General features: G+C 39.5%; 1 protein-coding gene across 2 annotated transcripts in view; it reads left to right on the forward strand.

The window, feature by feature from the left end:
- ablim3 (actin binding LIM protein family, member 3) overlaps nt 1-20,284 on the forward strand; it is a 337,989-nt gene extending 317,705 nt beyond the window's left edge. Inside the window, exons 18-23 of one of the 2 annotated variants that reach the window (XM_072590972.1) lie at nt 225-254; nt 5,176-5,234; nt 6,229-6,289; nt 6,858-6,865; nt 17,560-17,640; nt 19,526-20,284. In XM_072590972.1, coding sequence (XP_072447073.1) covers nt 225-254; nt 5,176-5,234; nt 6,229-6,289; nt 6,858-6,865; nt 17,560-17,640; nt 19,526-19,639 — 353 coding nt within the window. In that variant the 3' untranslated portion in view covers nt 19,640-20,284. Of the gene's footprint in view, nt 1-224; nt 255-5,175; nt 5,235-6,228; nt 6,290-6,857; nt 17,641-19,525 lie in introns of both variants that reach the window. The other variant, XR_011963504.1, reaches the window with a different exon arrangement.
- Nucleotides 20,285-26,794: the final 6,510 nt, after the last annotated feature.

Below are 26,794 nucleotides of genomic sequence, written 5' to 3' on the forward strand. Positions count from 1 at the left end.
TGCATTTGGTAGTAAATACAGTTGCAGCTGCCCTTCAGTTAAATGATATGAATTGTATTATAATTTCCCACATCCAAGGATATATATTAAGCAAATGCTTTATCATCAAGAAAAATGCTTGATGATAAAATATTTTAACTAGTTTTTGGGAAGAGACACAGTTCATGGTACTGGAAGTCATCTCTCTGTTTTATTCTAATTTACTTTTAATCCTCTGATTACAGCTCCCAGAGGAACATATATGGGAGATAGCGGTAAGTAAAAGACATTTTGCTGATAAAGTTAAATATTCATATTTCCAGACATCCCCCTTTACAACTGTCTACAACTTGCTTCAGTATGCAAATACTGTTTTACAGAACCACTTGACCAGTTTTATGTCCTCTCATACATGATGCAAAGTTTAAGTTGCTTTCTGCATATCAGTGCTGGGCAGATCTTTGCTGGTTGAAATCATTAAGAGCCTAATTTTAATTTTGCTTACTTAATGACAAAAAAAGATAATAAAACGCTGCAGTTGCTATTTGTGGTATAACAACAGTATACTCTGTACAATCGCAGCCATATTTCATCACATAATTTGTTACTGCATATTTTGGGCAGTTAATACTGTGCTATGTTTTATTATGTAATGCAGTATCATATTTCATTAAATAATTACATGCTAGATTTTCATTTCAGAGGTTTGTGCTGCATTTCATTACAGTTGAGTAACATTCACCATTAGTACATTACGAGTTGGCAAATTCTGACAGTTGTGTACAGTGTAGGACACAATGTGTATTCCTGTTCATGATTTGATTTTTAGAAATATGTCTTGACTATAATGCATACTTGGTGATTTACCTTTTTTTAACATTTTGTATAAGTTTCTATTGGTCTTGTATGGAGAGACCTGTCACATGAAATATTTAACTGCAAAAGGGTGGTGGTGGAGGGTTGTATTTCAGACTGGAGGCCTGTGACTAGCAGTGTGCTACAAGGATCAGTGTTGGATCCACTGTTTTTCATTATTTATATAAACGATTTGGATGTGAACATAGGAGGTATGGTTAATAAGTTTGCAGATGACATCAAATTAGGTGGTGTAGCGGACAGTGAAGATTATCTCAGAGTAGAAGGACCTTGATCTGACCGGCCAATAGGCCAAGGAGCAGCAGATGGAGTTTAATTTAGTGAAATGTAAGTTGTTGCATTTTGGTAGAGCAAATCAGGGCAGGACTTATACAATTAATGTTGGAGCTCTGGGGACTGTTGCTGAACAGAGACGTGAGATGCAGATGCCTGGTTCCTTGAAAGTGGAGTCGCAGATAGACAGGGTTTGGAAGAAGGCATTTGGAACACTTGGTTCAGAACATTTGAGGAAAGAAAATGGAGATGCCATATTGCAGTTATAAGGCACATTGATGAGGTCAATTTTAGAATACCGCGTTCAATTCTGATTGCCCTCCTATAGGAAGGGTGTTGTTAAACTTGAGAGGGTGCAGAAAATATTTACAAGAATGTTGCCAGGATTGGGAGAGGCCAAATGGGCTGGGGCTTTTTTTGTCTGGAATGTCGGAGACCGAGGGGTCACCTCATGGCGGTTTATAAAATCATGAGGGCCATGGATAACGTGAATAGCCAAGGTCTTTTTCCTAGGGTGGGAAGTCAAAACCTAGAGGGTTTAGGTTTAAGATGAGAGTGGAAAGATTTAAAAAGGATCTGAGGGGCAACTTTTTCACATAGAGGGTGGTACTTGTATGGAATAAGCTGCCAGAGAAATGGTGGAAACTGGTACAATTTCATTTAAAAGCCATGATGTGGAGGAGCTGGTGTTGGACTGGGTTGGACAAAGTTAAAAATCACACAACACCAGGTCCAACAGGTTTAATTGGAAGCACTAGCTTTTTGAGCACTGCTCCTTCATCAGGTAGGTGTGGAGCAGGACCGTAAGACACAGAATTTATAGCCAAAAATTACAGTGTCATGCAACTGAAACAACATATTGAACAAACCTAGATTGTTGTTAAGTTTTTCATCTTTTAGAATGGGTTGCAGGTTTCGATTCAATAATATGTAAATCCCAAGCTACTTTTAAGTCACGTTTTCAAGATAACTTAAGGTATATAAAAAAAGTGACATCTCAGCTCAGACAATCCATTAAAGGTGTAAGGACCCTGTCTGTATCCCAATCTTGAGTCAGACTGGTTCTATTTCCAAAGTGGAATTTTTAAAATAGTACATGAATTAACTGCCTGCAGGTTGTGCATTTTTTGAGCAAAATAGAATGTACCTGAAAATATAATTCTGCAAATGGGCGGCACGGTGGCACAGTGGTTAGCACTGCTCCCTCACAGCGCAAGAGACTCGGGTTCAATTCCTGACTCAGGCGACTGACTGTGTGGAGTTTGCACATTCTCCCCGTGTCTGCGTGGGTTTCCTCCGGGTGCTCCGGTTTCCTCCCACAGTCCAAAGATGTGTAGGTCAGGTGAATTGGCCTTGCTAAATTGCCCATAGTGTTAGGTAAAGGGGTAAATGTAGGGGTATGGGTGGGTTGCGCTTCGGCGGGTCGGTGTGGACTTGTTGGGCCGAAGGGCCTGTTTCCACACTGTAAGTAATCTAATCATATCTAATCTAATCTAATCAAATACAAATTCACCCCATTGACTTATATGTGTGTATGTGAGAGAGTATACGTGAGAGTGTGTTTGCATGTGTGCTAGCTTGGTAAAGTGTGTGTGAGTATGATGGAGTATAAGTTTGTGAGAGAGAGTGTGAGAGTGTGTGGGCGGTGTATGAGAGCATGTGTGTGAGTGTATAGTGCAATGGGGTCACCTGTAGTGTGACATGAATTCAAGGTCCCGGTTGAGGCCATCCTTGTGGGTACCGAACTTTGGATATCAGCTCCTGCTCGACCACTTTGCGTTGTCGCCTGTCCCAAAGTCCACCTTGGAGGACAGTCACTCAAAAATCCAGGCCAAGTGTCCCTGACTGCCAAAGTGTTCCCCAACTGGGAGGGACACCCCTGTCTGCAATTGTTGCGTGGTGTCCATTCATCCATTACTGTTACGTCTGCATGGTCTCGCCAATGTACCATGCGCGGGGCATCCTTGCCCACAGCTTATGAGGTTGATAACATTGGCCGAGTCATGTGAGTACCTGCCATGTACCACAATACAACAATGGATGAAAGGACACCACGCAACAATCCCAGGCAGGGGTGTTCCCTCCCATTTGGGGAACACTTCAGCAATCAGGGACATTCAGCCTCGGATCTTTGGGTGACCATCCTCCAAGGTGGACTTTGGGACAGGCAACAATCCAAAATGGCCAATCAGAGGCTGATAGCCAAGTTTGGTACCCATGAGGATGGCCTCAACTCGGACCTTAGGTTCATGTCACATTACAGGTGACCCCACTACTGTATATACTCTCTCACACACACACTCTTACCTACTCACACACTCACATAGACCATCTCTCAAACACACATTCATACACACACACACACACACACACCACACACACCACACACACCCTCTCACAGACTTATACTCCATCACACTCACACACACACTCATTTTACTAAGCTTGCACACACGCAAACACGCACACACACACACACACACACACACACATGCAAATTCTCTTTCTCTCACACACACACACACGCATGCACGTGCACACACATTTAAGTTTATGGAGTGAATTTGTATTTGCAAAATTATATTTTCAGATACATTCTATTTTGCTCAAAAATGCACAATCTGCAGGCAATCAATTCATGTAATATTTTGTAAATTCCACTTTGGAAACAGAACCAGTCCGACTCAAGATTAGGATACAGACAGACTCTAACCTCACACCCATTTTAAAAGATGAAAGACTTAACAACATCTAGGTTTGTTCAATATATCATTTCAGTTGCATGACGCTGTAATTTCTGGCTATAAATTCTGTATCTTATGGTCCTACTCCACAACTACCTGATGTAGGAGCAGTGCTCCGAAAGCTAGTGCTTCCAAATAAATATGTTGGACTATAATCTCGTGTTGTGATTTTTAACATTTAAAAGGCATCTGGATGGGTATATAAATAGGAAGGGTTTACAGAGATATGGGCCAAATGCTGGCAAACAGAACTAGGTCAGATTGGGATGCCTGGTTGTCACAGAGGAGTTGGATCAAAACTCCTATTTCCATGCTGCATGACTCTATGATTCTAATTCACATATCTTGATTTAATTTATTATTATCACACGTGCCTAGGTACAGTGAAAAGTTTTGTTCTGTGTGCAGTACAGGCAGATCACACCATACAAAGTGCATAAGGGTAATAGAATAGAGTGAGAAATACAATGTTACAACTTCAGAGAAGGTGCACACCGAGCGAGCTCAATGTTAAATTTGAAATTTGAGAGATTCATTCAGAAGTCTAATAACGGCAGGGAAGAAGCTGTTCTTGAATCTATTTATTGCACTATATGTAATCATGTTTATTATATGTCAGTTTATTTGTATATTTTTAAGTTACAGTGCTGAATACTGCAAAAAGATATCCCTTGAATTTGCTTGGCTCTTGTGGTTCTGCTGTGTGTTTGTGATTCTGGAGCTTCCTTTATTTGACGTCTAGATCCTTTTCCCCAGCTGGCATGGCACATGTTACAGTGTCGTCCTTATGTCTGCTATTCTTCATAGTGGGACCTGCCTAGACTTCATTCAAATCTGTTCAACATAGGGGAGGAGGCGATGTGAGACTTCCTCTGTGTGCTATTTATAACTAAATTATTACCGTCTGTATGAAGAACATAGGAGTTCCAACAAATACCAAGTTGGTCTTATGTTCATGATGTTTCAGCCTTTCTCAAAACAAAACATAGTATTACACTTTAACATAATTTTTTTAAATGTCATCCTCTATTATAATTGTTGAACTTGGTTACATTGAGTAATGGTATTTCAACCTCATCCAACTTCAATCTATCAACTTGCTTGTGATTTTATGATTCTGGCTGATTGGATGGAACAAGATTCCTCCACATGTTAACATTAAGCACCATCTAGTGGTTTTAAGAGGAATTACATAGTATAAACTCATCAGGTACAATAACTTCCACCATGATGTTAGCTTAGGATTTTGAGAAAAACAACCTTAAATCAACCCTAAGATGAATTATTAATTTGCTTATTACAGATCCACTAATTTCCAAGTCTGCTTCTCTTCCTGCCTATATGAGAAATGGTTTGCACAGGGTAAGGTTGAATTAATTCCTCTCACAGTTGGTTTATCACCTAAAGAAGGAAAGTACAAGTGTACATTCATTATAAATGTCTGCTTCTGTCTGATTTTATATGTATCAATTTTCCCTCAGCCCCTTGTCCTTGTGAAGATGTTTCAAATGTATTGTAATTTTCCTTGGTCCAAGTATCCAGCTGATACTCAAATTTCAGGCTCTCTTCTCAGTCCATGACTTAAGAGATGTCAGTGTTTGCATCAGGGAATTTAAAAACATTGAATATATCATCAAGGAAGGATATTATCAAGCTGGAGAGGGTTCAGAAGAGGTTTACCAGATAGTTGCCAGGTATGGAAGGTTTGAGCTATAAAGAAAGGCTGGATAGGCTGGAACATTTTTTACTGGAGCGTAGGTTGAGAGGCAACTTGATAAGAGTGTATAAAATAATGAGAGGTGTGGGTAAAGTTAATGGTGGTTGTCTTTTCCCTCGGAGGGGGATTTCAACACTAGGGGGCATATTTTTAAGGTGAGGAGAGATTTTAAAAAGACATAAGACGCAAATATTTTACACAAAGGCTGGTTCGTGTGTGAAATGAACTTTCTGAGGAAGTGGTAGTTGCAAGTACAATAGATACATGAATAGGAAAAGTTTTAAGAGATATGGGCCAGGAGCCGGCAGGTAGGACTAGTATAGTTAGGGATTATGTTCGGCTTGGATTGGTTGGACTAAAGAGTCTGTTTCCATGCTGTGTGTCTCTAAACAATTGTGTGGTGTTATAAATTAAAATTTGTAATTGTACATTTGCATATTCTGTGCAAGTTTGTAACAAACTAGATAGATCTGTAAAATAGATTTGTTATTATCTTGATCAAATCAACCATTAACATAATAAAATATTTTATCCACTTGCACTTGAGTACTAGTGGTGAAATAGAATTGAAAGAACATTGTCTAAAATTGCATGTAACTAACAAATTATTTATTTTCATCCAATGCCATACACCTTTAGCCTCAGAGTGCTGACATTTTCCAATATGACAACGACAGTTCTGTTAACTGGGGAATGAGAGGTAATTATTAAAATTGGTTGGATATAATAAAATGTAAAATGCTTAACTAAAAACACATTTGTGAGTCCAGTTTTATTGTCAAAACAATGTTAAGTGTATTGAATATTCTTTGCATAATGTTAGAGTAATGGGCACACGCATTACTGACAATTAAAAGAGAAGTTATCTCCTTCCCTTCCCCATCATACAATCAAGATTGAATTAGCTAAAGGCAGTTCAGAACTTCTATACTGTAAGGATCATTATATCTATTGTTTAGTAATTTATATCTAAATTTACGGGAATGAGAAAATCATAGCACCAGTATGCATTACTGTGCACCAGGTTGAAGATGCATATGAAAGAGATCAAAGACTGCACTTAAAATATTGATGAACTATAATATGGAATAATGTCATTGCAGTTTGTCATCAGTGTCCCTGAGTGAAAATCTGTCCCTTAATACCTGAAACCATTGACAGGAGCAATAATGAAATACATAGATGAGGTGCTGTTTACACATAACTCTGCTGGTATGATTTTGTTTAGTGTCCTGTTTCAAGTAAAATATGTTCTCTTTCTTTTTCAGAATACAAGGTAAAACCTTCAGTTTGGAGCCCATGGCCCTTGATTGAGTCCTGTGATGCTGCAACAATGATTAAAAGAAAGAACTGTTTTCTACTGGTGCTACTGATTACTTCACAATAATAATGTCATATTTGATAGCTAGCTGACCATCTCTCAGAATCATAAAATTGTTATGATGCAGAAGGAGGCCATTCAGTCCATCATGCCTGCACAGGCTGGTTCACTAAGAATCATTGCCCATTGGCAATCTTCTGCTTTTTCCCCATAGTCTTGCACATTACTGTTATCCAGATAATCATCCAATACCCTCTTGAACAGCTCAACTTAACCTGCATCCACCATAGTTCCAGGCAGTGCATTCTATGTCCTACCTCTTTGCTGGATGGATATGTTTTTCCTTACTTCACCCTTGCTTCTTTTGCAGATCACTTTAAGTCAATTTATTGTTCCTTTAACAAGCAGGAACAGCTTCTCCAAATCTGTTCTCTCCACCCCATTCATGATTTTGAAAGTGCCTATGAGAGGTCTTTCTCCATCATACAGCAGGATTGTATTTATATTTTTCCAACAAAACAACATTACTATACATCATAATTTCAGAAAATGTCATGCCATCCTATAAAAGTTTTCTAAGTGAGAGTGAGCTAAAGATCTTTGTCATGCATTATTTACACCTACGAATTTATATCATAATTCTCTTACCATGCAGAGTGTGTTACCTTCCTACTAATATTATTTAGTTGCTGCCCAGGATGGTGAAGGCCTTCTGTTGCTATTACAAAATTAGAACTGATAATTCCTTCTCCTCCTCCTCCTGCTCCACTTCTTCCTCTTCCTCATCTTCCTTTTCTGTTTTGGCTTCTTACCCTGAGGTAATGCCTTGTCCACTTTTTCAGTATAATATGGTAATCCTTTTAGCCTGAAAAAAAAAGTCTGCTGTTTAAAATCATAGTGACATTTTGTTAGTCAAAGTAAGTGCTAAGTCAACCATTTCAAATAAGTTGGTGTTTGCAATAAGTCTTCATCCCCTGTAATTGCTCAAGGCCTGAAATCATTACGTTATGCTTAAACTTCCTATGTACTTTCAACCAAAGTATGAAAAATGTCATCCAATATACCCCTCTTCTTCCTACGATAATTGATTTTCATTCACCAAACTGTAAAATCTTTCAATACTTATCCTGTATATACTCCTCAATATTGAAAAACCTTAAATCATTTTCCCTGTGCTCCAATAAATAACACCCCTGTTTTTCTAGCCTTTCAACATGGCAGCAACCTCTCCTCCTTGATTTTATTTCAGTGAATCTTTGCTGTACTATTTCCTGTGACTCTCATACCTTTTCTATAATAAGATGCCCAAAAATACGTGAAGAACTCCAATAATTGCCTAATCAATATCTTCATTCAATATTATTTCTCTATTCAATGTACCTGAATATAAAATGCAGAATTCCATTTGCTTTTATCATGGCATTTTGTTACTGAATTCTCTCCTTCAAAGATTCCAAAGACGAGTAGATCCTTTCTTCCACTAATCTATTGCAAGTCTTGCCATCAAAGGTGTTCTTCATTTTGGGTCTGTGTCCAGCTTGAGTTACATTTGAGTCTTATCAGCCTACTCTCTGAACCTTTCAATGGTTTCTTGCAGATTTTTCCTCTCCTATCCCTAAGGAATGCCACTGCCTAATTTCTGCTGAAATGAAAAAGAATCTAATAATTCCCTATTTATCACTTTGCATTCTTAGCCAGCTATGTCCATGTAGCTTCTTTTGCTTTATTGCCAAGGACTGCAACAAGTCTCTTATTTAGCACCCGTCAAACATCTTGTAAATATTTTAAATTAATTCCATTCTTTTCATGTTCACATATTTTAGGATTTCCTGAAATAATACAGTGCAGTTGATTCAGTTTGATGCACTCTTCAGCGAAACTGATTAGTGACTGGCGTACGATTTGGCTGCAATTTGCACAATTAACAACATTTGATTGATAAACTGCAAGAAGACCGTTAATTGGAGCAGTGATGGCACAGACTGTAATTGTGTCTAAACTGTATTTCCAAGAATGACAAGAAAATATTCCCATTTTGATTGAGTAGAAATATTTTAGAAAAATTAAGCAAATATACCAGTTGTATTTTGCAGTCAGAGGCAAAAGAATGCCAATCACAATTGATTGCACTCAGACTGTGAGCATTAATGTTGTGATTTCTGGTTGTCGGTGAGGAAGCTGTCTTCCAGTCCAAGGATGATGTCCCCTCATGAGATTTTGCAATGGGTCTTGATGTGACTGAGCAGGCCAATGTTCGACTTGCTAACCTTTGGATACTTGAAGGAGTTGTGGAGTTAAGACAGCAGGCATCTCTTCCCTTCTCCACTGTCACCCTTCCTCTTTATAAGGCACTGGGACTCAAGACGTGATGCAGCTTGATGAACTGGTCGGCACCATTCTGAGCAAATTCTTCCAGTTATTAATATCAATACTGCTGCACTTCAAGCAGAACTCCAGGGTGTTTTTGAAAGTTCTTTTTGCTTTGTCCTGCCATGGAAGATTGGCTGCTTTCAAGCATCACTTTTGAAAAGAAAGCACATTAGCACAGTATCCTCTACAGGGGCTATGAGACTTATGCCATCAAAATAAGCAACTCTGGAGCAAATTTTCTCCTAATTTTCCAAAGTGTCAAGGCAAGCGTTTTGATGGGAACCAATGCACCACCCCCACCAGCAATATAACTCACCCAACTGCCTGCCAATCAGCTCAATAAAAGCTGACAGGCAGAAAAAGGAGAGTATCTCACCTGCTTGCAATCCAGCCAGGGTCACCGGAACTTCTGCATCTTAAAATTTGCCAGTCAAGTCCTACTCCTCAGGCAATTCAGCAGGTTTTCTACCTTTTTTGTGAGATTGAGAGTCACAGAGAGAGAGGAGCAGTTCAGGGGGATCAGAGGCAGAAGCTGAGGGGAGAGAGACGGGTGGTCCGGGGATCAGAGGCAGAAACTGGGGGGAGTAGGGTGATTTCAGATGCCACCCTCTTTGCCCAGCTTCATCTATGTCTCAGATTACTCATAGCTTGGGGTAGTTGAAGGACCTCCTTCCCCATCCTCACCACACCCCAACATGCAAATCCCTGACTCGGACAGTGGGTGGCAATGGTTTACCATTTGAGAAACTAAAGCCTTTTAGAGGTCAAAGAGGTCTACAGCATAAAAAGAAAGACCATTCGGTCCATAGTGCTGATTAAAACAAGCGCCTAACTATTCTAATGCCATTTCCAAAAACTTTGTAAATGTTAGGAGGGTTTCTGCCACTACCACCCTTACGTGCAGTGAGTTGCAGATTCCCAACACCCTCTGGGTAAAAAAGTATTCATTCACATCTTGCCTAAACCTCTACGGCTTACCTTAAATCTATGCCACCTAGTCATTGATCTCTCCATCTAAGGAAACGTTTGTTTCTGTCAACTTTTTCTGTCCCTCATAATCTTAATCATGTTCTCTCTCAATCTCTTCTGCTCTAATGAAAACAACCTTAGTCTGTCCAATCTCTGGCTGTAACTGAAACTCTCCATCAGTTTTCATTTGATAATTGTGTCTAAACCGTATTCCCAAGAATGACAAGAAAATAATCCCATTTTGATTGAGTAGAAATATTTTAGAAAAATTAAGCAAATATACCGGTCATATTTTGCAATCAGAGGCAAACAAATGCCAATCACAATTGATTGCACTCAGACTGTGAGCATTAATGTGATTTCCCCAGGTAAAATCTGGGTAAATTTCCTCTGCACCCTCTCTAGTGCCATCATATCCCTCTTATAATGTTTTCAGAACTGCACACCATCCTCTAGCTGTGGCCAAACAGTATTTTATACAGATTCAGCATAACCTCTCTGCTCTTATGTCTTGGCTAATGAAAGCAAGGATCGCATATGCCTTCTTAACTACTTTCTCCATGTGTCCTGATATTTTAAAGGACCAAAGTAAATGCACACCCAGGTCCCTCATATCCTTGGTGCTTCCCAGAAATCTAACATCCATCATGCATTCTCTTGGCTTGATTGACCTCCCTAAAAATTGGAGGTGTAGTGCACTGCGAAGAAGGTTACCTCAGAGTATAATGGGATCTTGATCAGATGCGCCAATGGGCAGATGGAGTTTAATTTAGATAAATTTGACGTGCTGCATTTTGGAAAGGCAAATCAGAGCAGGACTTATACACTTAATGCTAAGGTCCTGGGGAGCATTTCTGAACAAAGAGATCTTGGAGTGCAGGTTCACAGCTTCTTAAAAGTGGAGTCTAAGGTTGACAGGACAGTGAAGAAGGCGTTTGATATACTTGCCTTTATTGGTCAGTGCATTGAGTATAGGAGCTGGGAGGTCATGTTGCAGCTGTACAGGTTATTGGTTAGGCCACTTTTGGACTACTGTGTGCAATTCTGGTCTCCCTGCTACAGGAAGGACATTGTGAAACTTGAAAGTATTCAGAAAAGATTTACAAGGATGTTGCCAGGGTTGGAGTGTTTGAGCTGAAGGGAAAGACTGAATAGGTTGGGGCTGTTTTCTCTGGATGGTTGAAGGCTGAGGGGTGACCTTATAGAGGGTTACAAAATCATGAGGGACATGGATGGGATAAATAGACAAGGTCTTTTCCCCGGGGTGGACGAGTCCAAAACTAGAGGGCATAGGTTTAAGGAGAAATATTTAAAAGGGACCCAAAGGGCAACATTTTCACGTGTGTGGAATGAGTTGCAAGAGGAAGTGGTGGAGACTAGTACAATTGCAACATTTAAAAGGCATTTGTATGGGTCTATGAATAGGAAAGGTTTGGAGGGATAAGGGCCAGGTGCTGGCAGGTGAGACTAGATTGGGTTGGGATATCTGGCCGGCATGGACGGGTTGCACCGAAGGGTCTGTTTCCATGCTGTACATCTCTCTGGCTCTAATGCACCTAACTATGGGCAATTTAGCATGGCCATTTCACCTAACCTGCACATCTTTGTGACAGTGGGAAGATACCGGAGCACCCGGAAGAAAACCACGCAGACACGGGGAGAATGTGCAAACTCCACACAGACAGTCACCCATGGCAGGAACTGAGCCCGGGTCCTGGTGCTATGAGGCAGCAGTGTTAACCACTGTGCTACCGTGCCACCCATGACTGGCAGGGACAAGTGATTTTAACCTTTAATGAGATGCTGAGACAACATTTGGTATGTCGAATTAATGACGTCACCATGAAAAGTGCCCATTAGCTGAAGTGCAATAGACTTTAAACAAAGCACTACATCTGGCTTTATCACTGGAAAATGCGACAATTAGAGAATAAGAGTTGCAGGATATTCCGATAAAAGTGGACACCCTCACCATTCTAACGGAGTTTGAGGAACACCACCTAAGTGAACGCATTTGCATAGTCTCACTCAGGACATATTCTGAGCATAGCAACTCTAGGTCAACCTACAGCAAAATCCCAAAACAAAGCCAAGTCTCAGCCAAACAGTTTGAAGTTTCTTGAGGATACGGGCCAGCAAGCCATTGTAGTTGTTGCCTGTGTGCAGACTCATGACAGCAAAACAGTCCCACTGCACCTATATTGAGCAAGAGAATTCATAGGTCTATATCCAGGAGAGTGCACATCCTGAAAAGTGCGCCTATATATGGGTCAGAACAGTTAAATTGCTTAGCAACATCCAAATCAGAACCAATCAAAATAAATGTCTGGTTAAATAATCATCCAGTTCTAATGGAGATCGATACCAGCACAGCTGTTTCAGTGATTGCAGAACCAGACATTAACAAGATTCGCTCTGGAACTCAATCCTTAAGTTTCCCCAAGGCCCCAGCAAGACCTCAGCAAGACTGAGAATGTACACCATGGAACTGTTACAGATCAAGGACATGGTTCCAGTTTCTTATGAGAAGAGCACTTGAAGTTTGACACTATCCAGGACAAAGCAGTCTGCTTGAGTGACACCACATCCAGTCCCTCCACCACTGATGCAGCAGTGTGTACAGCTTACTAGATGCACTGGAAATATTCACCAAGACTCCTTAGGTAGTTCTCCTCCAAGCCACAAACCATCCTAATTTAGAATTATATTGTCATTTCTTCTTTAATGTTAGGTCAAAATCCTGGAACTCCCTCGCATTATTGGCATGTTGCCCCTAACTTTCATTTCTGTTGCTCTTACCTCTGAATTCTGCACATGACAGTAACTTCCACATCTGAAAGTCAATGTGGCAGCATATCGATTGGCACATGTGGAACAGCTGCACAGGTTAGAAAGACTGCTGATTGCTAGTGTATCTGACACACTATGTCTAGAATTACATGTGGGCCAGACAGGGTAAAAACAGTAGATTTCCTTTCCTAAATGGCATCAGTGAATCAGAAGAGTTTAAACAACAACCAATGATGGTTTTATAGTAATCATTAGACTTTTAACTGAATTGTTTGCTGAGATTCAGTCCAGGTCCCAGACATGTGTCTCTGATATTAGTCCAGTGACAATACCACTACGCCAATATCTCCCTTAAAAGGGCTATAATAAGGCCTGGTTGGTCTAGTGTGATAAAAGAAAGCCATTTTGTAACCTAATGGGAAAAGGCTCTTATGCAGAACAAGTAATAGTTTGTTTACAAGTTAGCAACTCATAGCATTGTTATGATAAACATTGTTACAGAGACCATAAGGAGGATCAGGATGGTAGGTCCATCAAGTCCTAAGCAGTTCCGCTCTCACACCTATCATCAGAACTGGAGGTGCTTATGACAATCCGCTAAAATTTACACTTTCAAACCCTGTCAGAACCATAGACAACAATCCCAGCACCAACTCCACCTACAATGCTGCTCCACTTTAGAAAGTGCAAGCTAGCTACAAGCAGGGTGAGCTAGTTTTAAGTGATGTTAACAACTGATTATATGGATTCCCTGCTGAACCATTCAACTAATAAACAGTCCACTAAGCACTGACTGAATGCAGAGATCACTCAAATAAAGTATGCAGCACAATACTGTATAAACCTGCATTGCAATCAATAGACATGGGTTAACTATGCATGGTGTCTGTAAAAACAAAATCTCACATAGATTAGATTGTCATCTACTTGAGGGGTTGCTGCGGAACGTCAGTGTTCCATGCATCAGCAGATGTTCTTACTCTATAATAGCATTCTGTACACAGAGACAATGATTTACATAACATCAATAGAATTATTCATCCAAACAACAGTCACCATATTTGCCATTATATAAACAATCCTCAAATAATGGAAAAATATTTCATTTCTATTGTTCCAACTCTCAAACAAGCCTCTCACTGAAAGACTCCAATAAACAGCATCCTCTTGTTAACACACTTCTGCCTAAGACACGAATGTACTACACTCTCATACAGCATATTTCCTGCTTACACATTATCATAGCAAACTGCTTGTTAATAACACTGAAGTAATATAGCTCTCACATTTGCACCTTTGTGTTCAAAGCTGGAGGTTTTCCCACCATTACCTACATTTGCAAATGTAAACTTTTATTGTTTTGACAGCTGTAGAGAAATTGGGGCTTTATTTAAAAGTAAAACCATGGAACAGAATTCCTTTATTTGATGCCATTAGAAACATAAGGTTCTCGTTTCTATTGGGTTTGCTGAAGATTAGGGTGGAGAAATTGAAGACTCAGATACTGGAGATCAGTGTCAAAAAGTGTGGCTCTGGAAAAGCACAGCAGTTCAGGCGGCATCCGAGGATCAGGAGAGTTGACTCAGATGATCCTCAGATGCTGCCTGACCAGCTGTGCTTTTCCAGCGCAACACTTTTTGACTCTGAAGATTAGGATGACTAAACCACATAAGGTGGAAAGACCAGCCTATCCTGGCTTTTGATTTTAATTCAGAATACTTCATCAGAACACCTGAACAAATATAATACTCAGTTACACCCTGTGAAGTAATCTAATCAGATTCAATTTGCATTGTTTCACAGATTATGCTGCTATCTTTGTTTTAAAATTTTTTTAATAGAATCCCAACAGTGTGGCAACAGGCCCTTCGGCCCAATAAGTCCACACGACCCTCCCCTACCATATATTTACCCCTGACTCCAGACCTTTCTTAAAGTTACATTCTCAAGTGAACTTTACACTCACTCAAATACATACACACTCTCTCTCAGACACTCATAGCCCCTGCACGCGCACACTTGTGGGGTGAACTTGTACTTACAAAATTACATTTTATTTTGCTCAAAAACTGCATGAATCCATGTAAGATTCTGTAAATCCCTTTCTTAGGTTAGAATCAGTCTGAACATTGGGGTACAGATAGCCTCACACAGGGCACTTCACACCTTCAATGTTGAGTGCAGTTAAGAATGTAACTTTAAGGAAGTTCTGGAATTTACATTTGAAAGAGCTGAACCCAACATGCCCATTCTAAAAGATGAGAGACTTAACAAACAATCCAGGTCTTTTTCAATATATCCAGTTACATCACACTGTAAACTTTTGCTATAAGTTCTATGTCCTACGATCTTATACTACACAACCACCTCATGAAGGAGAAGCGGTCCAAAAGCTAGTGCTTCCAAATAAACCTGTTGGACTATAACCTGGTGTTGTGTGATTTTTAAGAATATTCATTTAATTATCATAATGGACATTCTATTTGCTGAACTTTCATTATGTTGATAATGAGAGAACAATCAGTGATCAATCAACCCTTCCTCCTGTAGATTTCACAGTCAGAAGTGTTGTGACCTTAAGCAAATTTCAAAACCAGTTTAAACTTTGGTTTCTCTTTGTTAGACTGGTTGTCACTCTATAGGCTCCTGTTATCTTTCAAACATCTACCACCTGTTTGAGCATAATGCTTGCTAGAGCCGACTGACTTAAAGAGCATTACTAACAAGAATTAAATGCAATTAACTTCCAGGCCTGGTTTATAAACATATAGAAGTTTGATTGTTCCTTTTTTTAAATAAGCTGCTGTTCATAGTATGAAGGACACCTTCAGCTTACAGTTCACAGCTCCAAACCAAAAATAATTTTTAAAAAATTAAAAAGGGTTCCAACAATTCCGTATTTCATTTACCCGACAGTGTCTTTAGAAATCTAGACTCTAAGCGAGGGAATTACTCCCTAAACCTCTTTATCTTTGCACTTTCCTCTTTTTTTGTTTCCATTATATAGAAGACAGAGGCATTTGTAGATAGATTGTATAGCAAGATGGTCATTGCCGTCCTGCCTGTGCACTCTACCTGTGTAATGAGAATTAAAAACACCAGGTCTACAGTGCAAGAGGCATTTTTCTAACAGATTTTCCATTTTGAATACTGCTGGGAGAAATGTTTTCTCAGGCGAATATAGAGAGAGTAGAGTCCAATAACCCAGAAGGATTGTGTGCAGCTTTGGTCTCCTTAGCTATGAAAATATGTAACCGAAACAGAAACTATTGGAAAAACTCAACAGATTCGGCAGCATCTGTGGAGAAAAAGCAAGTTAACATTTCAGGTCCAGTAACGCTTCTTTAAAACTACAATTTCTGTTTTTGTAACATACTTCAAGCATCCAATGGTCTTTGTTTCATTTATATTAGAAATATATACTTGCTATAGAGGGAGTGCACCAAAGGTTCGCCAGACTGATTCTTGGGTTGGTAGGTTTGTCCTTTGAGGAGAATTGAGCCAAGCGAGCCTGTGTTAATTGGAGTTGAGAAAAATGGGAGGAAATAAAGAGTGGAGCTGGAAAAAGCACAGCTGGTTGAGCTCATCAAAGGAGGAGGGGAGTCGATGTTTCAGGTCAGAACTTTTCTGATGCTTCTCCATCTGCTGTGATTTTTCCAGCTCCACTCTTTATCCACTCTGACTTCACCAGCATCTGCAGTTCTCACTATCTCCAAGTATGGGAGGGGATTGCGATGCAATGTTTAAAATTCTGACAGGGCTAGACAGGCTGAACACAGGAAGAAAATCTTCCCGGCCTAGAAGCTCTAGAATGGTGGGTCATAATCCCACAATAACAGGTTAGCCATTTCTGACTAAACTGAGGAATTATTTCCTCTTTGAGAGAGTGTGAATCTATGAATTTATTTAGGCTAAAAGTGGTCAAAGGGTATTAGGAGGGAATGTGGGAGAATGACATTGAAATAAAGGATCATTTCAAAAGACATAGCACATTTGATAGACTGAATAACCTAATCCTGGTTCTATTTTCTCTGTTGCTCTGTTTAATATGCTACTTAAAATCTATCATTTTGATATCATGTTTGATCACCTTACCAAGTCTCTCATTTCGCTCAGTGTCAATTTTTTGCCTGATTATTCTCCTGTCAAACACCTTTTAGATGATTTACTACAATTAACAGCACTGTACAAATACAAATTGTTGGGTCAATGGAAGCATTTAAGAAATAATTTTAAAATTCCATGTGAAAACTGACAACAGCCCGTTACAAAGCCACAGTAGTTACGAAGTGATCCATCCTAATTCTAGTGTCAAAAGTGTATAAACTCTTTTCTGGAAACATAGCCTCATACTAAAATCTACTGCAAGTATAGAAGAAAATTTGTTTTAATAATTGTATTGAATAGCAAGCCTTTCATCACTTGGTGTCCAATTTACTTGTTTCTTATTTACATTCTAAACCAAATACATTTGAAGTGGTTTGTATGTTACAATTGGTTGAGTTTTGTTTCCTTTCCAGATTTATCCATTTCATCTGCTAATGGTAACCACCAGAGGTCGGAATAAGTTACCAAAAGATGTTGACAGAACAAGATTAGAGGTGTGTAATGTGAACCAACTGTGTTTCTGTAATATCTCAAAATATTTGCATGAAGTCACCATTCACAATAAGCAGCAACAATCAAAAATCTATTTGTTTGAAAACAATGTACTGTATTTTATTTGTTTTGCACCAAATCATGTAACATTGTGTGCTTTAAAAAAAATAGAGAAAATGAAAGCTGGCACAGTTTGTGAATTACTGGATTAGTGGTGCTGGAAGAGCACAGCAGTTCAGACAGCATCCAACGAGCAGCAAAATCGACGTTTCGGGCAAAAGCCCTTCATCAGGAATCCTGATGAAGGGCTTTTGCCCGAAACGTCGATTTCGCTGCTCGTTGGATGCTGCCTGAACTGCTGTGCTCTTCCAGCACCACTAATCCAGTATTTGCTTTCCAGCATCTGCAATTATTTTTTTTACCACAGTTTGTGAATTGTAACACTTCAGAAGCTGAGGGAAGAAATTTGCCTATCCAGTGTGTTTTCATTAACATAATGGCCACCTAATTGAAACATACAAGATTCTTTGAGAATTTGATAGGACAGGTGCTGGCAGATCATCTCCTCTTGTGGGAGAGTCTAGGACTAGAGGGCATAATCTCGGGATAAGGGACAGATATATTTAAGACAGAGATAAGGAGGTTCTTCGCTTACAGGGTTGTGAATTTATTAGAGAGCTGTTGAGGCTGGATCATTAATTAGATTCAATGCTGAGACAGACAAATGTTTTTAATCAGTAAGGGAATCAAGGGTTATGGGAAAAGGCAGGAAAGTGGAATTAAGAATTATCAGGTCAGCCATGGCCTCATTCAATGGCAGAGCAGACTCAATGGATTGAACGGCCTACTTCTGTCCATCTATTTTATAGTCTTATGAAGTAGGTTAAATTACTAAAAACTCAAAATAGTGCTAAACCTGAGTAATAGAATAAATTAATATTTTAAATTTTTTGAATCAATGAACAATAATACTGATAAATTCCATTTTCTATTCCTAATGAATACTGAAGTTCTCTCATTTGTTCTTCCTTATTCCGCTCATGTAACACCTTGAGGGATACCAATGATGCTCTGAATTGAATCAACTAATATCATGTATAGTATTGTGTAGAGAATGCAGCAATGCAAGGGAATGGTACAGATGTTTCACTCATCTGCAATTCTCAATAAAGGAACATTCTTCAGCAGAATTTTTTAATCTATGTGTGGTAGCCAATTGACTGCATTTGTTGAGGGCTTCTGATTAATATCAGCACCATTTTTGAAACCTGTAAGTGCAGGAGCAAGTTGGAATCTGATGTCTGCATTATGCTAACTAGACCAGGTGATTTGTTTCGAAAGTGGTCTCATTTTGATTTGGTTTCTCCCACATAGAGCGGGACAGTTGTCTTGCATTGATGAGGATGATGTTAGGGTTCTCAGCTGTGCAAAACGTCATTGGCTATTGTCGACTAAGCTATAGAATTGGTCGCCTCTACCTTCTGGCATTTCATTGGCTAATAATGGAGAATATAAAAATCCACAAGTTTGGTGTATTCTATTCACAGCAAGACTGAACAGTTGATGTGTTAAAGATGAGATAGGTTAAGATATACTTGAGTATATGAGGCACTTACTTACTTATCCAGTGTTGATTATATGTTTCCACAAGACACAAATATATTCATAATCTCTGTATTTAATAAAGTGTATATATATGTTATTAAGACAGAACTGATAAGCTAAACCCTTTTGAGTGCTTTAGTTGGCAAATATACCATTCAGAGTGCTCAGAGGCTTTAAATGTGACCCTCCATTCATGAAAAATCTAATTTCTGCCCTGTATCAATCATGCAGACTTTGCTACAATTATATTAATATTTTTATCCTCTCTTTGCTTCTTTGCAGCGTCACCTGTCTCCAGAAGATTTCTACCGAGTGTTTGGAATGACGCTGGGAGAGTTTGATCGACTTGCATTGTGGAAAAGGAATGAACTGAAGAAACAAGCACGGCTTTTTTAAGCATACAAAGAAGTCCCATTACAGAAAAGGAAAGAGAAATTGTAAGGTCTTGCCTACCCAAGTATACAAAACATTTAACCACACAATCTGTTCATAGTGTTTTCATACCATTATAATATAAGAAGCTACATGTATTCTCTGAATGTCTTGCAAATGTTGGTCACTTGTGGGCTCATATTTCCATCATATGAAAGTTTTATGATGTAATTATTAATCTTCAGATTTCATGGGCCCAGATTCATGTTTAAAATTCAAATTTGGGGAAAAAAGGATTATTTGTTGTTGGTCTCTTAATTTATCACTTGTTTATTCTTGCTCAGTTTTGCTTTTCTATATCAGTTCTTCCTGCAAGCATCAAATTACTTTATTACATTGAAGTTACATAACTGAAAGAGAATTAGTAAATGTCAAATCTCTGCAGAAGAGAGCATTGCAGACATAATGTATGATTGGAATAGCTTTTGTGGATATTGTCCTAAACAAGAATCATTATGGTCTCACAATTAAGCACTTGTATAATTATGCAATTTACTGAAATGATAATTGACATTTTTTTCTCAGTGATATAGAGCCCATATAATTGTTTTTCACTGTCAGTTGCTGCATCCTGTTGAACAAATAAATGATGTAGATTTGGCTTAAAAAGATTTGTGCTCATTTCAATTTAGCTACAATGTGTTAACTTGCAATTGTTTGCTGTGGAGATAGTAATGTTGGAATTCCAGGCTGGATCAAAAGTGGAGACAAGGAAAATTGCTTGCCACTGATTGGAATTTGAAACAGAAACCAGTTCTCCTGGGATTCTGCCAGTTATTTTTCCATATGTTCTATTTTTGGGTGAAGTGGCATGCCCAGTTATCCACTGCCCTCCTGCTAATGTCAAAGATGCCCCTCTGGACTATTCCAGAAATTTCACTGTATGGATCTCTGTGTTCAGAACCATTCATGACTCTTCAGATACTGAAGCAGATCATGTCCAAATGAAGCAAAACCTGGACATTATCCAGGATTGGGCTGAAATGTGACAAATAACATGCATGCCACAGATGTTGAAATAAAAAGCCTACCTACTTTCATGCAGAGGGTGGTACGTGTATGGAATGAGCTGCCAGAGGAAGTGGTGGAGGCTGGTACAATTGCAATATTTAAAAGGCATCTGGATAGGTATATGAATAGGAAGGGTTTGGAGGGATTTGGGCCAGGTGCTGGCAGGTGGGACTAAATTGGGTTGGGATGTCTGGTCAGCATGGACAGGTTGGACCGTGCTGTACATCTCTATGACTCGATGAGAAATGCCAGGCAATGACCATCTCCAACAAGAGAGAATCTAAACATTGTCCCTTGACAGTCAATGACATTACTGTTATTACCACCATACTGGGGTTATTATTAGAATTATTACTAGAAATTAACTGTACTAGCCATATAAACATGGTGGCTGCAAGAGCATGTCAGAGGCTAGGAACCCTATAATCAGAACTCAAGTTCTGATTCCCCAAACCCATTCTATAAAGCACAAGTCAGGGGTGTGACAGAATACCCACCACTTGCCTGGATGAGACCAGCTCCAGCAACACTCAAGAAGCTTAACACCATATAGGACAAATCAACCCACTTGATTGGCATCAAATCGGCAAACTTCCTCTCCCTCTGCTATCAATGCTTAGTGGTAGCAGTATGCGACATCTTTAAGATGTCTATAGAAATTAAATAGGTATTCTCCTTAAACAATACATTAAAACTCACAACATTTCCATCTAGAAGGACAAGGAACACCTCCACCCTGCAAGTTCCCCTCCAAGTCCCTAGCCTGAGTTGGAAATATATCGCTTTTCCTTTCATATCATCGGGTCAAAGGTCTAGAACTCTCTCCCAACAACATTGTAGGTTTACCTACAACACATGGGCTGCAGCAGTTCAAGAAGGCAGCTCACCACAACCTTCTCAAGATCAATTATTGATGGTCAATAAATGTCAACCCAGCTAGCATGCAACACCCATGAGTGATTTTTTTTATATTTTAAATGCTTCAGTGGAACTCTCCACAACTGGGACTTGCCATGAAGTTTACAGTTTTATTTTTGAACAGCCCCAAAAGCTTGAAAGGGAAAGATAATTTAAGCTACAGAAGATTGACGATCTTTGTTACAAGATACCAGTACAGTCCACTCCATAGCAAAAGATACTTTTTATTCAACTCTGGGAAAGGCCTGTATAGAGAATAAGTTCAAGAATGACTTATATTCCAATCATGCCTTTGAATACATTAGGACATTCAAAGTACTTAAGAGACTTTGAAGCATAATATTTTAGTAATAATAATTTAATCCAGACAAATGTGAGGTGATGCACTTTGGAAGGTCAAGTACAAGTGGAAATTACATAGTGAATGACAGAGCCCTTAGGAGTATTGATATGCAGAAAGATCTGGGTGTGCAAGCCCACAGATCACTGAAGGTAGCTGCGCAGGTAGATAAGGTAGTGAAAAAGACTTATGAATGCATGTGTTCACTGGAAGGGGAATAGAGTATAAGGATGAACAATTAGCGCTGCAGCTTTACAGAATTTTAGTTAGGCCACACTTGGAATATTGTGTACGGTTCTGGTCACCACACTACCAGAAGAATGTGGATGCTTTGGAGATACAGAAAAGGTTTACCAGGACGTTGCCTGGTCTGGGGGATTTTAGCTATGAAGAAAGGTTGGATAGACTGGGCTTATTTTCATTGGAACACAGGAGGTTGAGGGGTGACCTGAAAGGAGTTTATAAGATTGTGAATGACATGGATAGAGTGGAATGTATGAGGCTTTTTTCCCCGGGGTGGAGGGGTTAATTGCCAAGGGACACAGGTTCAAGGTTTGAGGGGGCAAGTTTAAAAGAGATTTGCGAGGCACATTTTCAAACAAAGTTTCATTAAAGCCTCTGGAACACATTGCCAGAGGCAGTGGTGGAAGCTGACACAATAACAACATTCAAGAAACACCTGGACGAATACATGAATAGGAACGGAATAGAGGGATACGGATCCTGTAAGTGAAGATAGTTTTAATATGGAAGGGCAAAATGTGTTGGCACAGACTTGGAGGGTCGAAGGGCCTGCTCCTGTGCTGTACTGTTCTTTGTTTTTTGTTCATTTTCCCTGTTGTAATTAATGTCAAAAACACTGCAGCCAATTTACACACAGCAAATTCCCTTTTCCTCCAGTACGTCGATGACTGTATCAGCGCCACCTTGTCTCCCATGGGAAGGTTAATCAGTTCATCAACTTCACTAAAATGTTCCACCCCAACCTTAAGTTTACCTGGACCATCTTGGACACTTCCCTTCCCTTCCTGGACCTCTCCATCTCCATTAACAGTGACCGACTCAACATGAACATCTACTACAAACCCACCAACTCCCACTGCTACCTGGACTATACCTCCTCCTACCCTGCCTCCAGTAAAAACACAATTCCTTATTCACAATTTCTCCACCTCCACCACATTCCAGATGGCCTCCTTCTTCAAAGACCACAATTTCCCCTCTCAAGTGGTCGATGATGCCCTCCAGTGCATCTCATCCACTTCCCGCACCTCTGCCCTTGAACCCCACATGTCCAACCACAACAAGGCCAGAGGAGCCTCTGATCCTCACCTTCCACCCAGCAACCTCCAGATACATTGCATCATCCTCCACCATTTCTGCCACCTACAAACAGACCCCACCACCAGGGATATATTTCCCTCTCCACCTCTATCTATGTTCCATAAAGACCATTCCCTCCGCAGCTCTCTTGTCAGATCCACGCTCCCCACCAACCCACCCTTCCCTCCGGGCACCTTCCCCGCCACTACAAGAATTGCAAAACCTGCACCCACATTTCCCCCTTTACCTCCGTCAAAGGCCTCATAGCAGACTTCCACATCCATCAGAGATTTACCTGCACTTCCACCCATGTCATTTACTGTATCCATTGATCCCGGTGTGGTCTCCACTACAGTTGGGAGACAGGATGCCTACCTGTGCGACGCTTCAGAGAACATTTCTAGGACACATGCACAAAACAACCCCACCACTCAATGGCTAAACACGTAACTCTCCCAAGGTCATGCAGGTCCTGGACCTCCTCCATTGCCAAACCCTTACCACCTGACACCTGGGAGAAGAACGCCTCATCTTCTGTCTTGGGACCCTCCAACGTCTTTCTCACCTATCCGCTCCACCCTCCTCTCCGACCTATCACCTTCACCCCCACCTTCATTCACCTATTGCATTCTCAGCTGCCTTCCCCTCCCCTAGCCCCATCCCCTCCCATTTATCTACTTTCCTACCCTTGGCCCACCAGCCTCATTCCTGATGAACAGCTTATGCTTGAAAATTGATCCTCCTGCTCCTCAGTTGCAGCCTGACCGGCTGCTCTTTTCCAGCACCACACCCTCGACTCTGATCTCCATATCTGCAGTTCTCACTTTCCCCATAAATACTGATTTAATATAGTCAAATAATCAGTTTCATTGACTTAGGATAAACATTTACAAATGACACTGTGGTGAATTCTTCTTTGAAACTGTGCCTGTGATATTTTATGCTTATACTTGAAACAACAGACAGGGTTTCAGTATCATTTAAAGGATGGCATCATTGACAATGAGGCGCTCCATCAGTACTGACAGGAGCACTGTTAGGTTATAGGCTTAACTCTCTGGAACTATCAACCTTCAGACACTGAGTTGGCAGTGCTACACATTCTGCAGCAACTGAGAACCTCAGGCAAGGAAGTAGGTGCTAATAATGCAAGTTATTCCCGCAGTTCAGGACAGAAATAGTGTCGCTGGCTGCTTTGGTTGCTTTTGGGTGTTCCACCTTTGTCTTGAACTGCAAGTTATGATGTCCAAAACTAAATTAAGTATTTCTGAGCTTAATCTTTTCACACTTGCAAATAATGTATGCAACGTTTGCTTAATTGTATGTTAAATAGTCAATTGATAACATTGTTCATGGTGATTTCTGTTCTGGACATATTTTGAATGTGAAAATGCCTGACAAGAATTTATTGTGCATTAGCAGCACACAACTTTTTCAACACTAAATTTTATAATGCAATCATCTTTGGACATAAAGATTGAAATATTTAAATTGCTGTATTCAAGACTCGTATGATCAAAGAATTTGTAATTCCATTTATATATTACTTACTAAAACCATGTACTCAATATTAAACTGGAGATTGTTTCATAAAATGTTTAGAAGTATTATATTTAATTTTGTTATCCTACTTAAATGGTAGAAAGTTTACCTGTTCATTTGTACTTGTAACTCCTCTTCAACCATTCTGTCTCCTTGTGCCACCAGAATACATTGATTCCTTTCTTAGATCTGTTACAAAGTGGACAGTGTCCTTGTTATCCTCTATACTGAGTACATTAGGTTTTTTTCTTACATTGCTTCTTTACCGAGAGAGAAACCTGAGTTATGATAATCTTGTTGACCTGAAAGAATGAGGTGACTTTTTATTTTGCAGTGTTCAAGGTCACTAGTCTCTGGAAGAAAATTGCAGATTTCTATTCCTGCACTGAGTATAATGCTTGCCAAATATTTTTCCACTGTGACATGATTTCAAGGTTTGAAAATTGCTGCAAGTCTTAAGTGAATGGTTGGGGAGGCGGACTGAGGGCCAGTAGAGGTTGAGAGGAAAAGACTTATGAGAGTCGATGACTGGGGATTAGCCATTCGCGCCTCAGGATTCATGAAAATTTGAGCTTATCACCCCACTTGGATCCTGTCACTCATTTTGCAAAGCCCTGGCTCAGCATAAAGTTTTTTTTTCTGACTGCATGATTAGATTGTGTATCACACCGTTATAAACAACTTTACTCAAGTTAAGTTCCATCTTCTGAATCATCAAGAATATTTCACCAAGAATTCTTAGCGAGCTCAATAACCATTTCCTTCTTCCAAATGCTATTGATGTATTAAACTCCATTCCTTTCACAATGTAAGGTTGTGCTTTTCCTGTGTGTTATTCACCAATTATTATTTGCGGCAATAGAACATCTCATATTTTTAAATATCTCGATTACGTCTTACCTCAATCTTCCCAGCTTTGAGGAGAACAATCCTGTCCCCCCCCCCATACATATCTGAAGTCCCTCCTCATTGGGAGCGTACTGATAAACCTCATCTGTACCCTCTGCAAGACCTTGGCACCTTTCCTAAAATGTGGTGCCCACATTTTTTTCACCATTTTTGAATGAATAATTTTGTATGAATTAAAAGAAAATTATTTTGGTACTCAAGGAGACCTCAAATTCATGTGCTAGATGACAGTGACAAGTCAGTTTTTAAATTAAGTGCCTTTTTTTAAAAAAACATCAAAATTAGGAAGAAGCAAAATGTATAAATTCCTCAAAGAAACCAATGATTTATTTTCAGGATGACATGAGTGGGGTATTGACAAATTAAGGCTCCACATAATTCTGTAATTAGTCAGAAATCAAAAGTAGTTGAAAAGTGTGGTGCTGGAAAAACACAGCAGGCCAGGCAGCATCCGAGGAGCAGGAGAATCGACGTTTCAGGAATTCCTGAAGAAGGGCTTATGCCCGAAACGTCGATTCTCCTGCTCCTCGGATGCTGCCTGACCTGCTGTGTTTTTCCAGCACCACACTTTTCAACTCTGGTCTCCAGCATCTTGCAGGCCTCACTTTCTCCCAGAAATCAAAAGTAGCTGATTAAGAATACTTGCTTACATATATTCATTATATAATGAATGAGTGAATTTACTTATCACTTGAAGGGCAATATGGATACCAATGAATCAACAATCCATTTCACAATAGGCTTCAATTTCTTGTAGTAAAATAAAATGTTGATTGTAGAAGGCCATTTATATCACTAAGTTAAATGAATTAGGAAAGAAATAATTTTATAATGCTCAATTATAACACATTTGATCATTCTTTTTTAAAATATTTTTTCTTGAAAATTCAAAAAAATGTTTTTTTGCCTATTTGTGACTTTTTGACCTACCGCCCACAAAAAAGATTGCAAAGGAATCAAAGGATTTACAGCATAGTTGGAGCTCATTTTGACAAAGCTGAACAATTTAGTCCCACACACCAGCTTTTCCACCATAAACATATAAATTAGTCCTCTTCAAGTACATGGCTTTTGAA

The sequence above is a fragment of the Chiloscyllium punctatum genome, chromosome 20, assembly GCF_047496795.1.
Source record: "Chiloscyllium punctatum isolate Juve2018m chromosome 20, sChiPun1.3, whole genome shotgun sequence".
Taxonomy (NCBI): domain Eukaryota; kingdom Metazoa; phylum Chordata; class Chondrichthyes; order Orectolobiformes; family Hemiscylliidae; genus Chiloscyllium; species Chiloscyllium punctatum.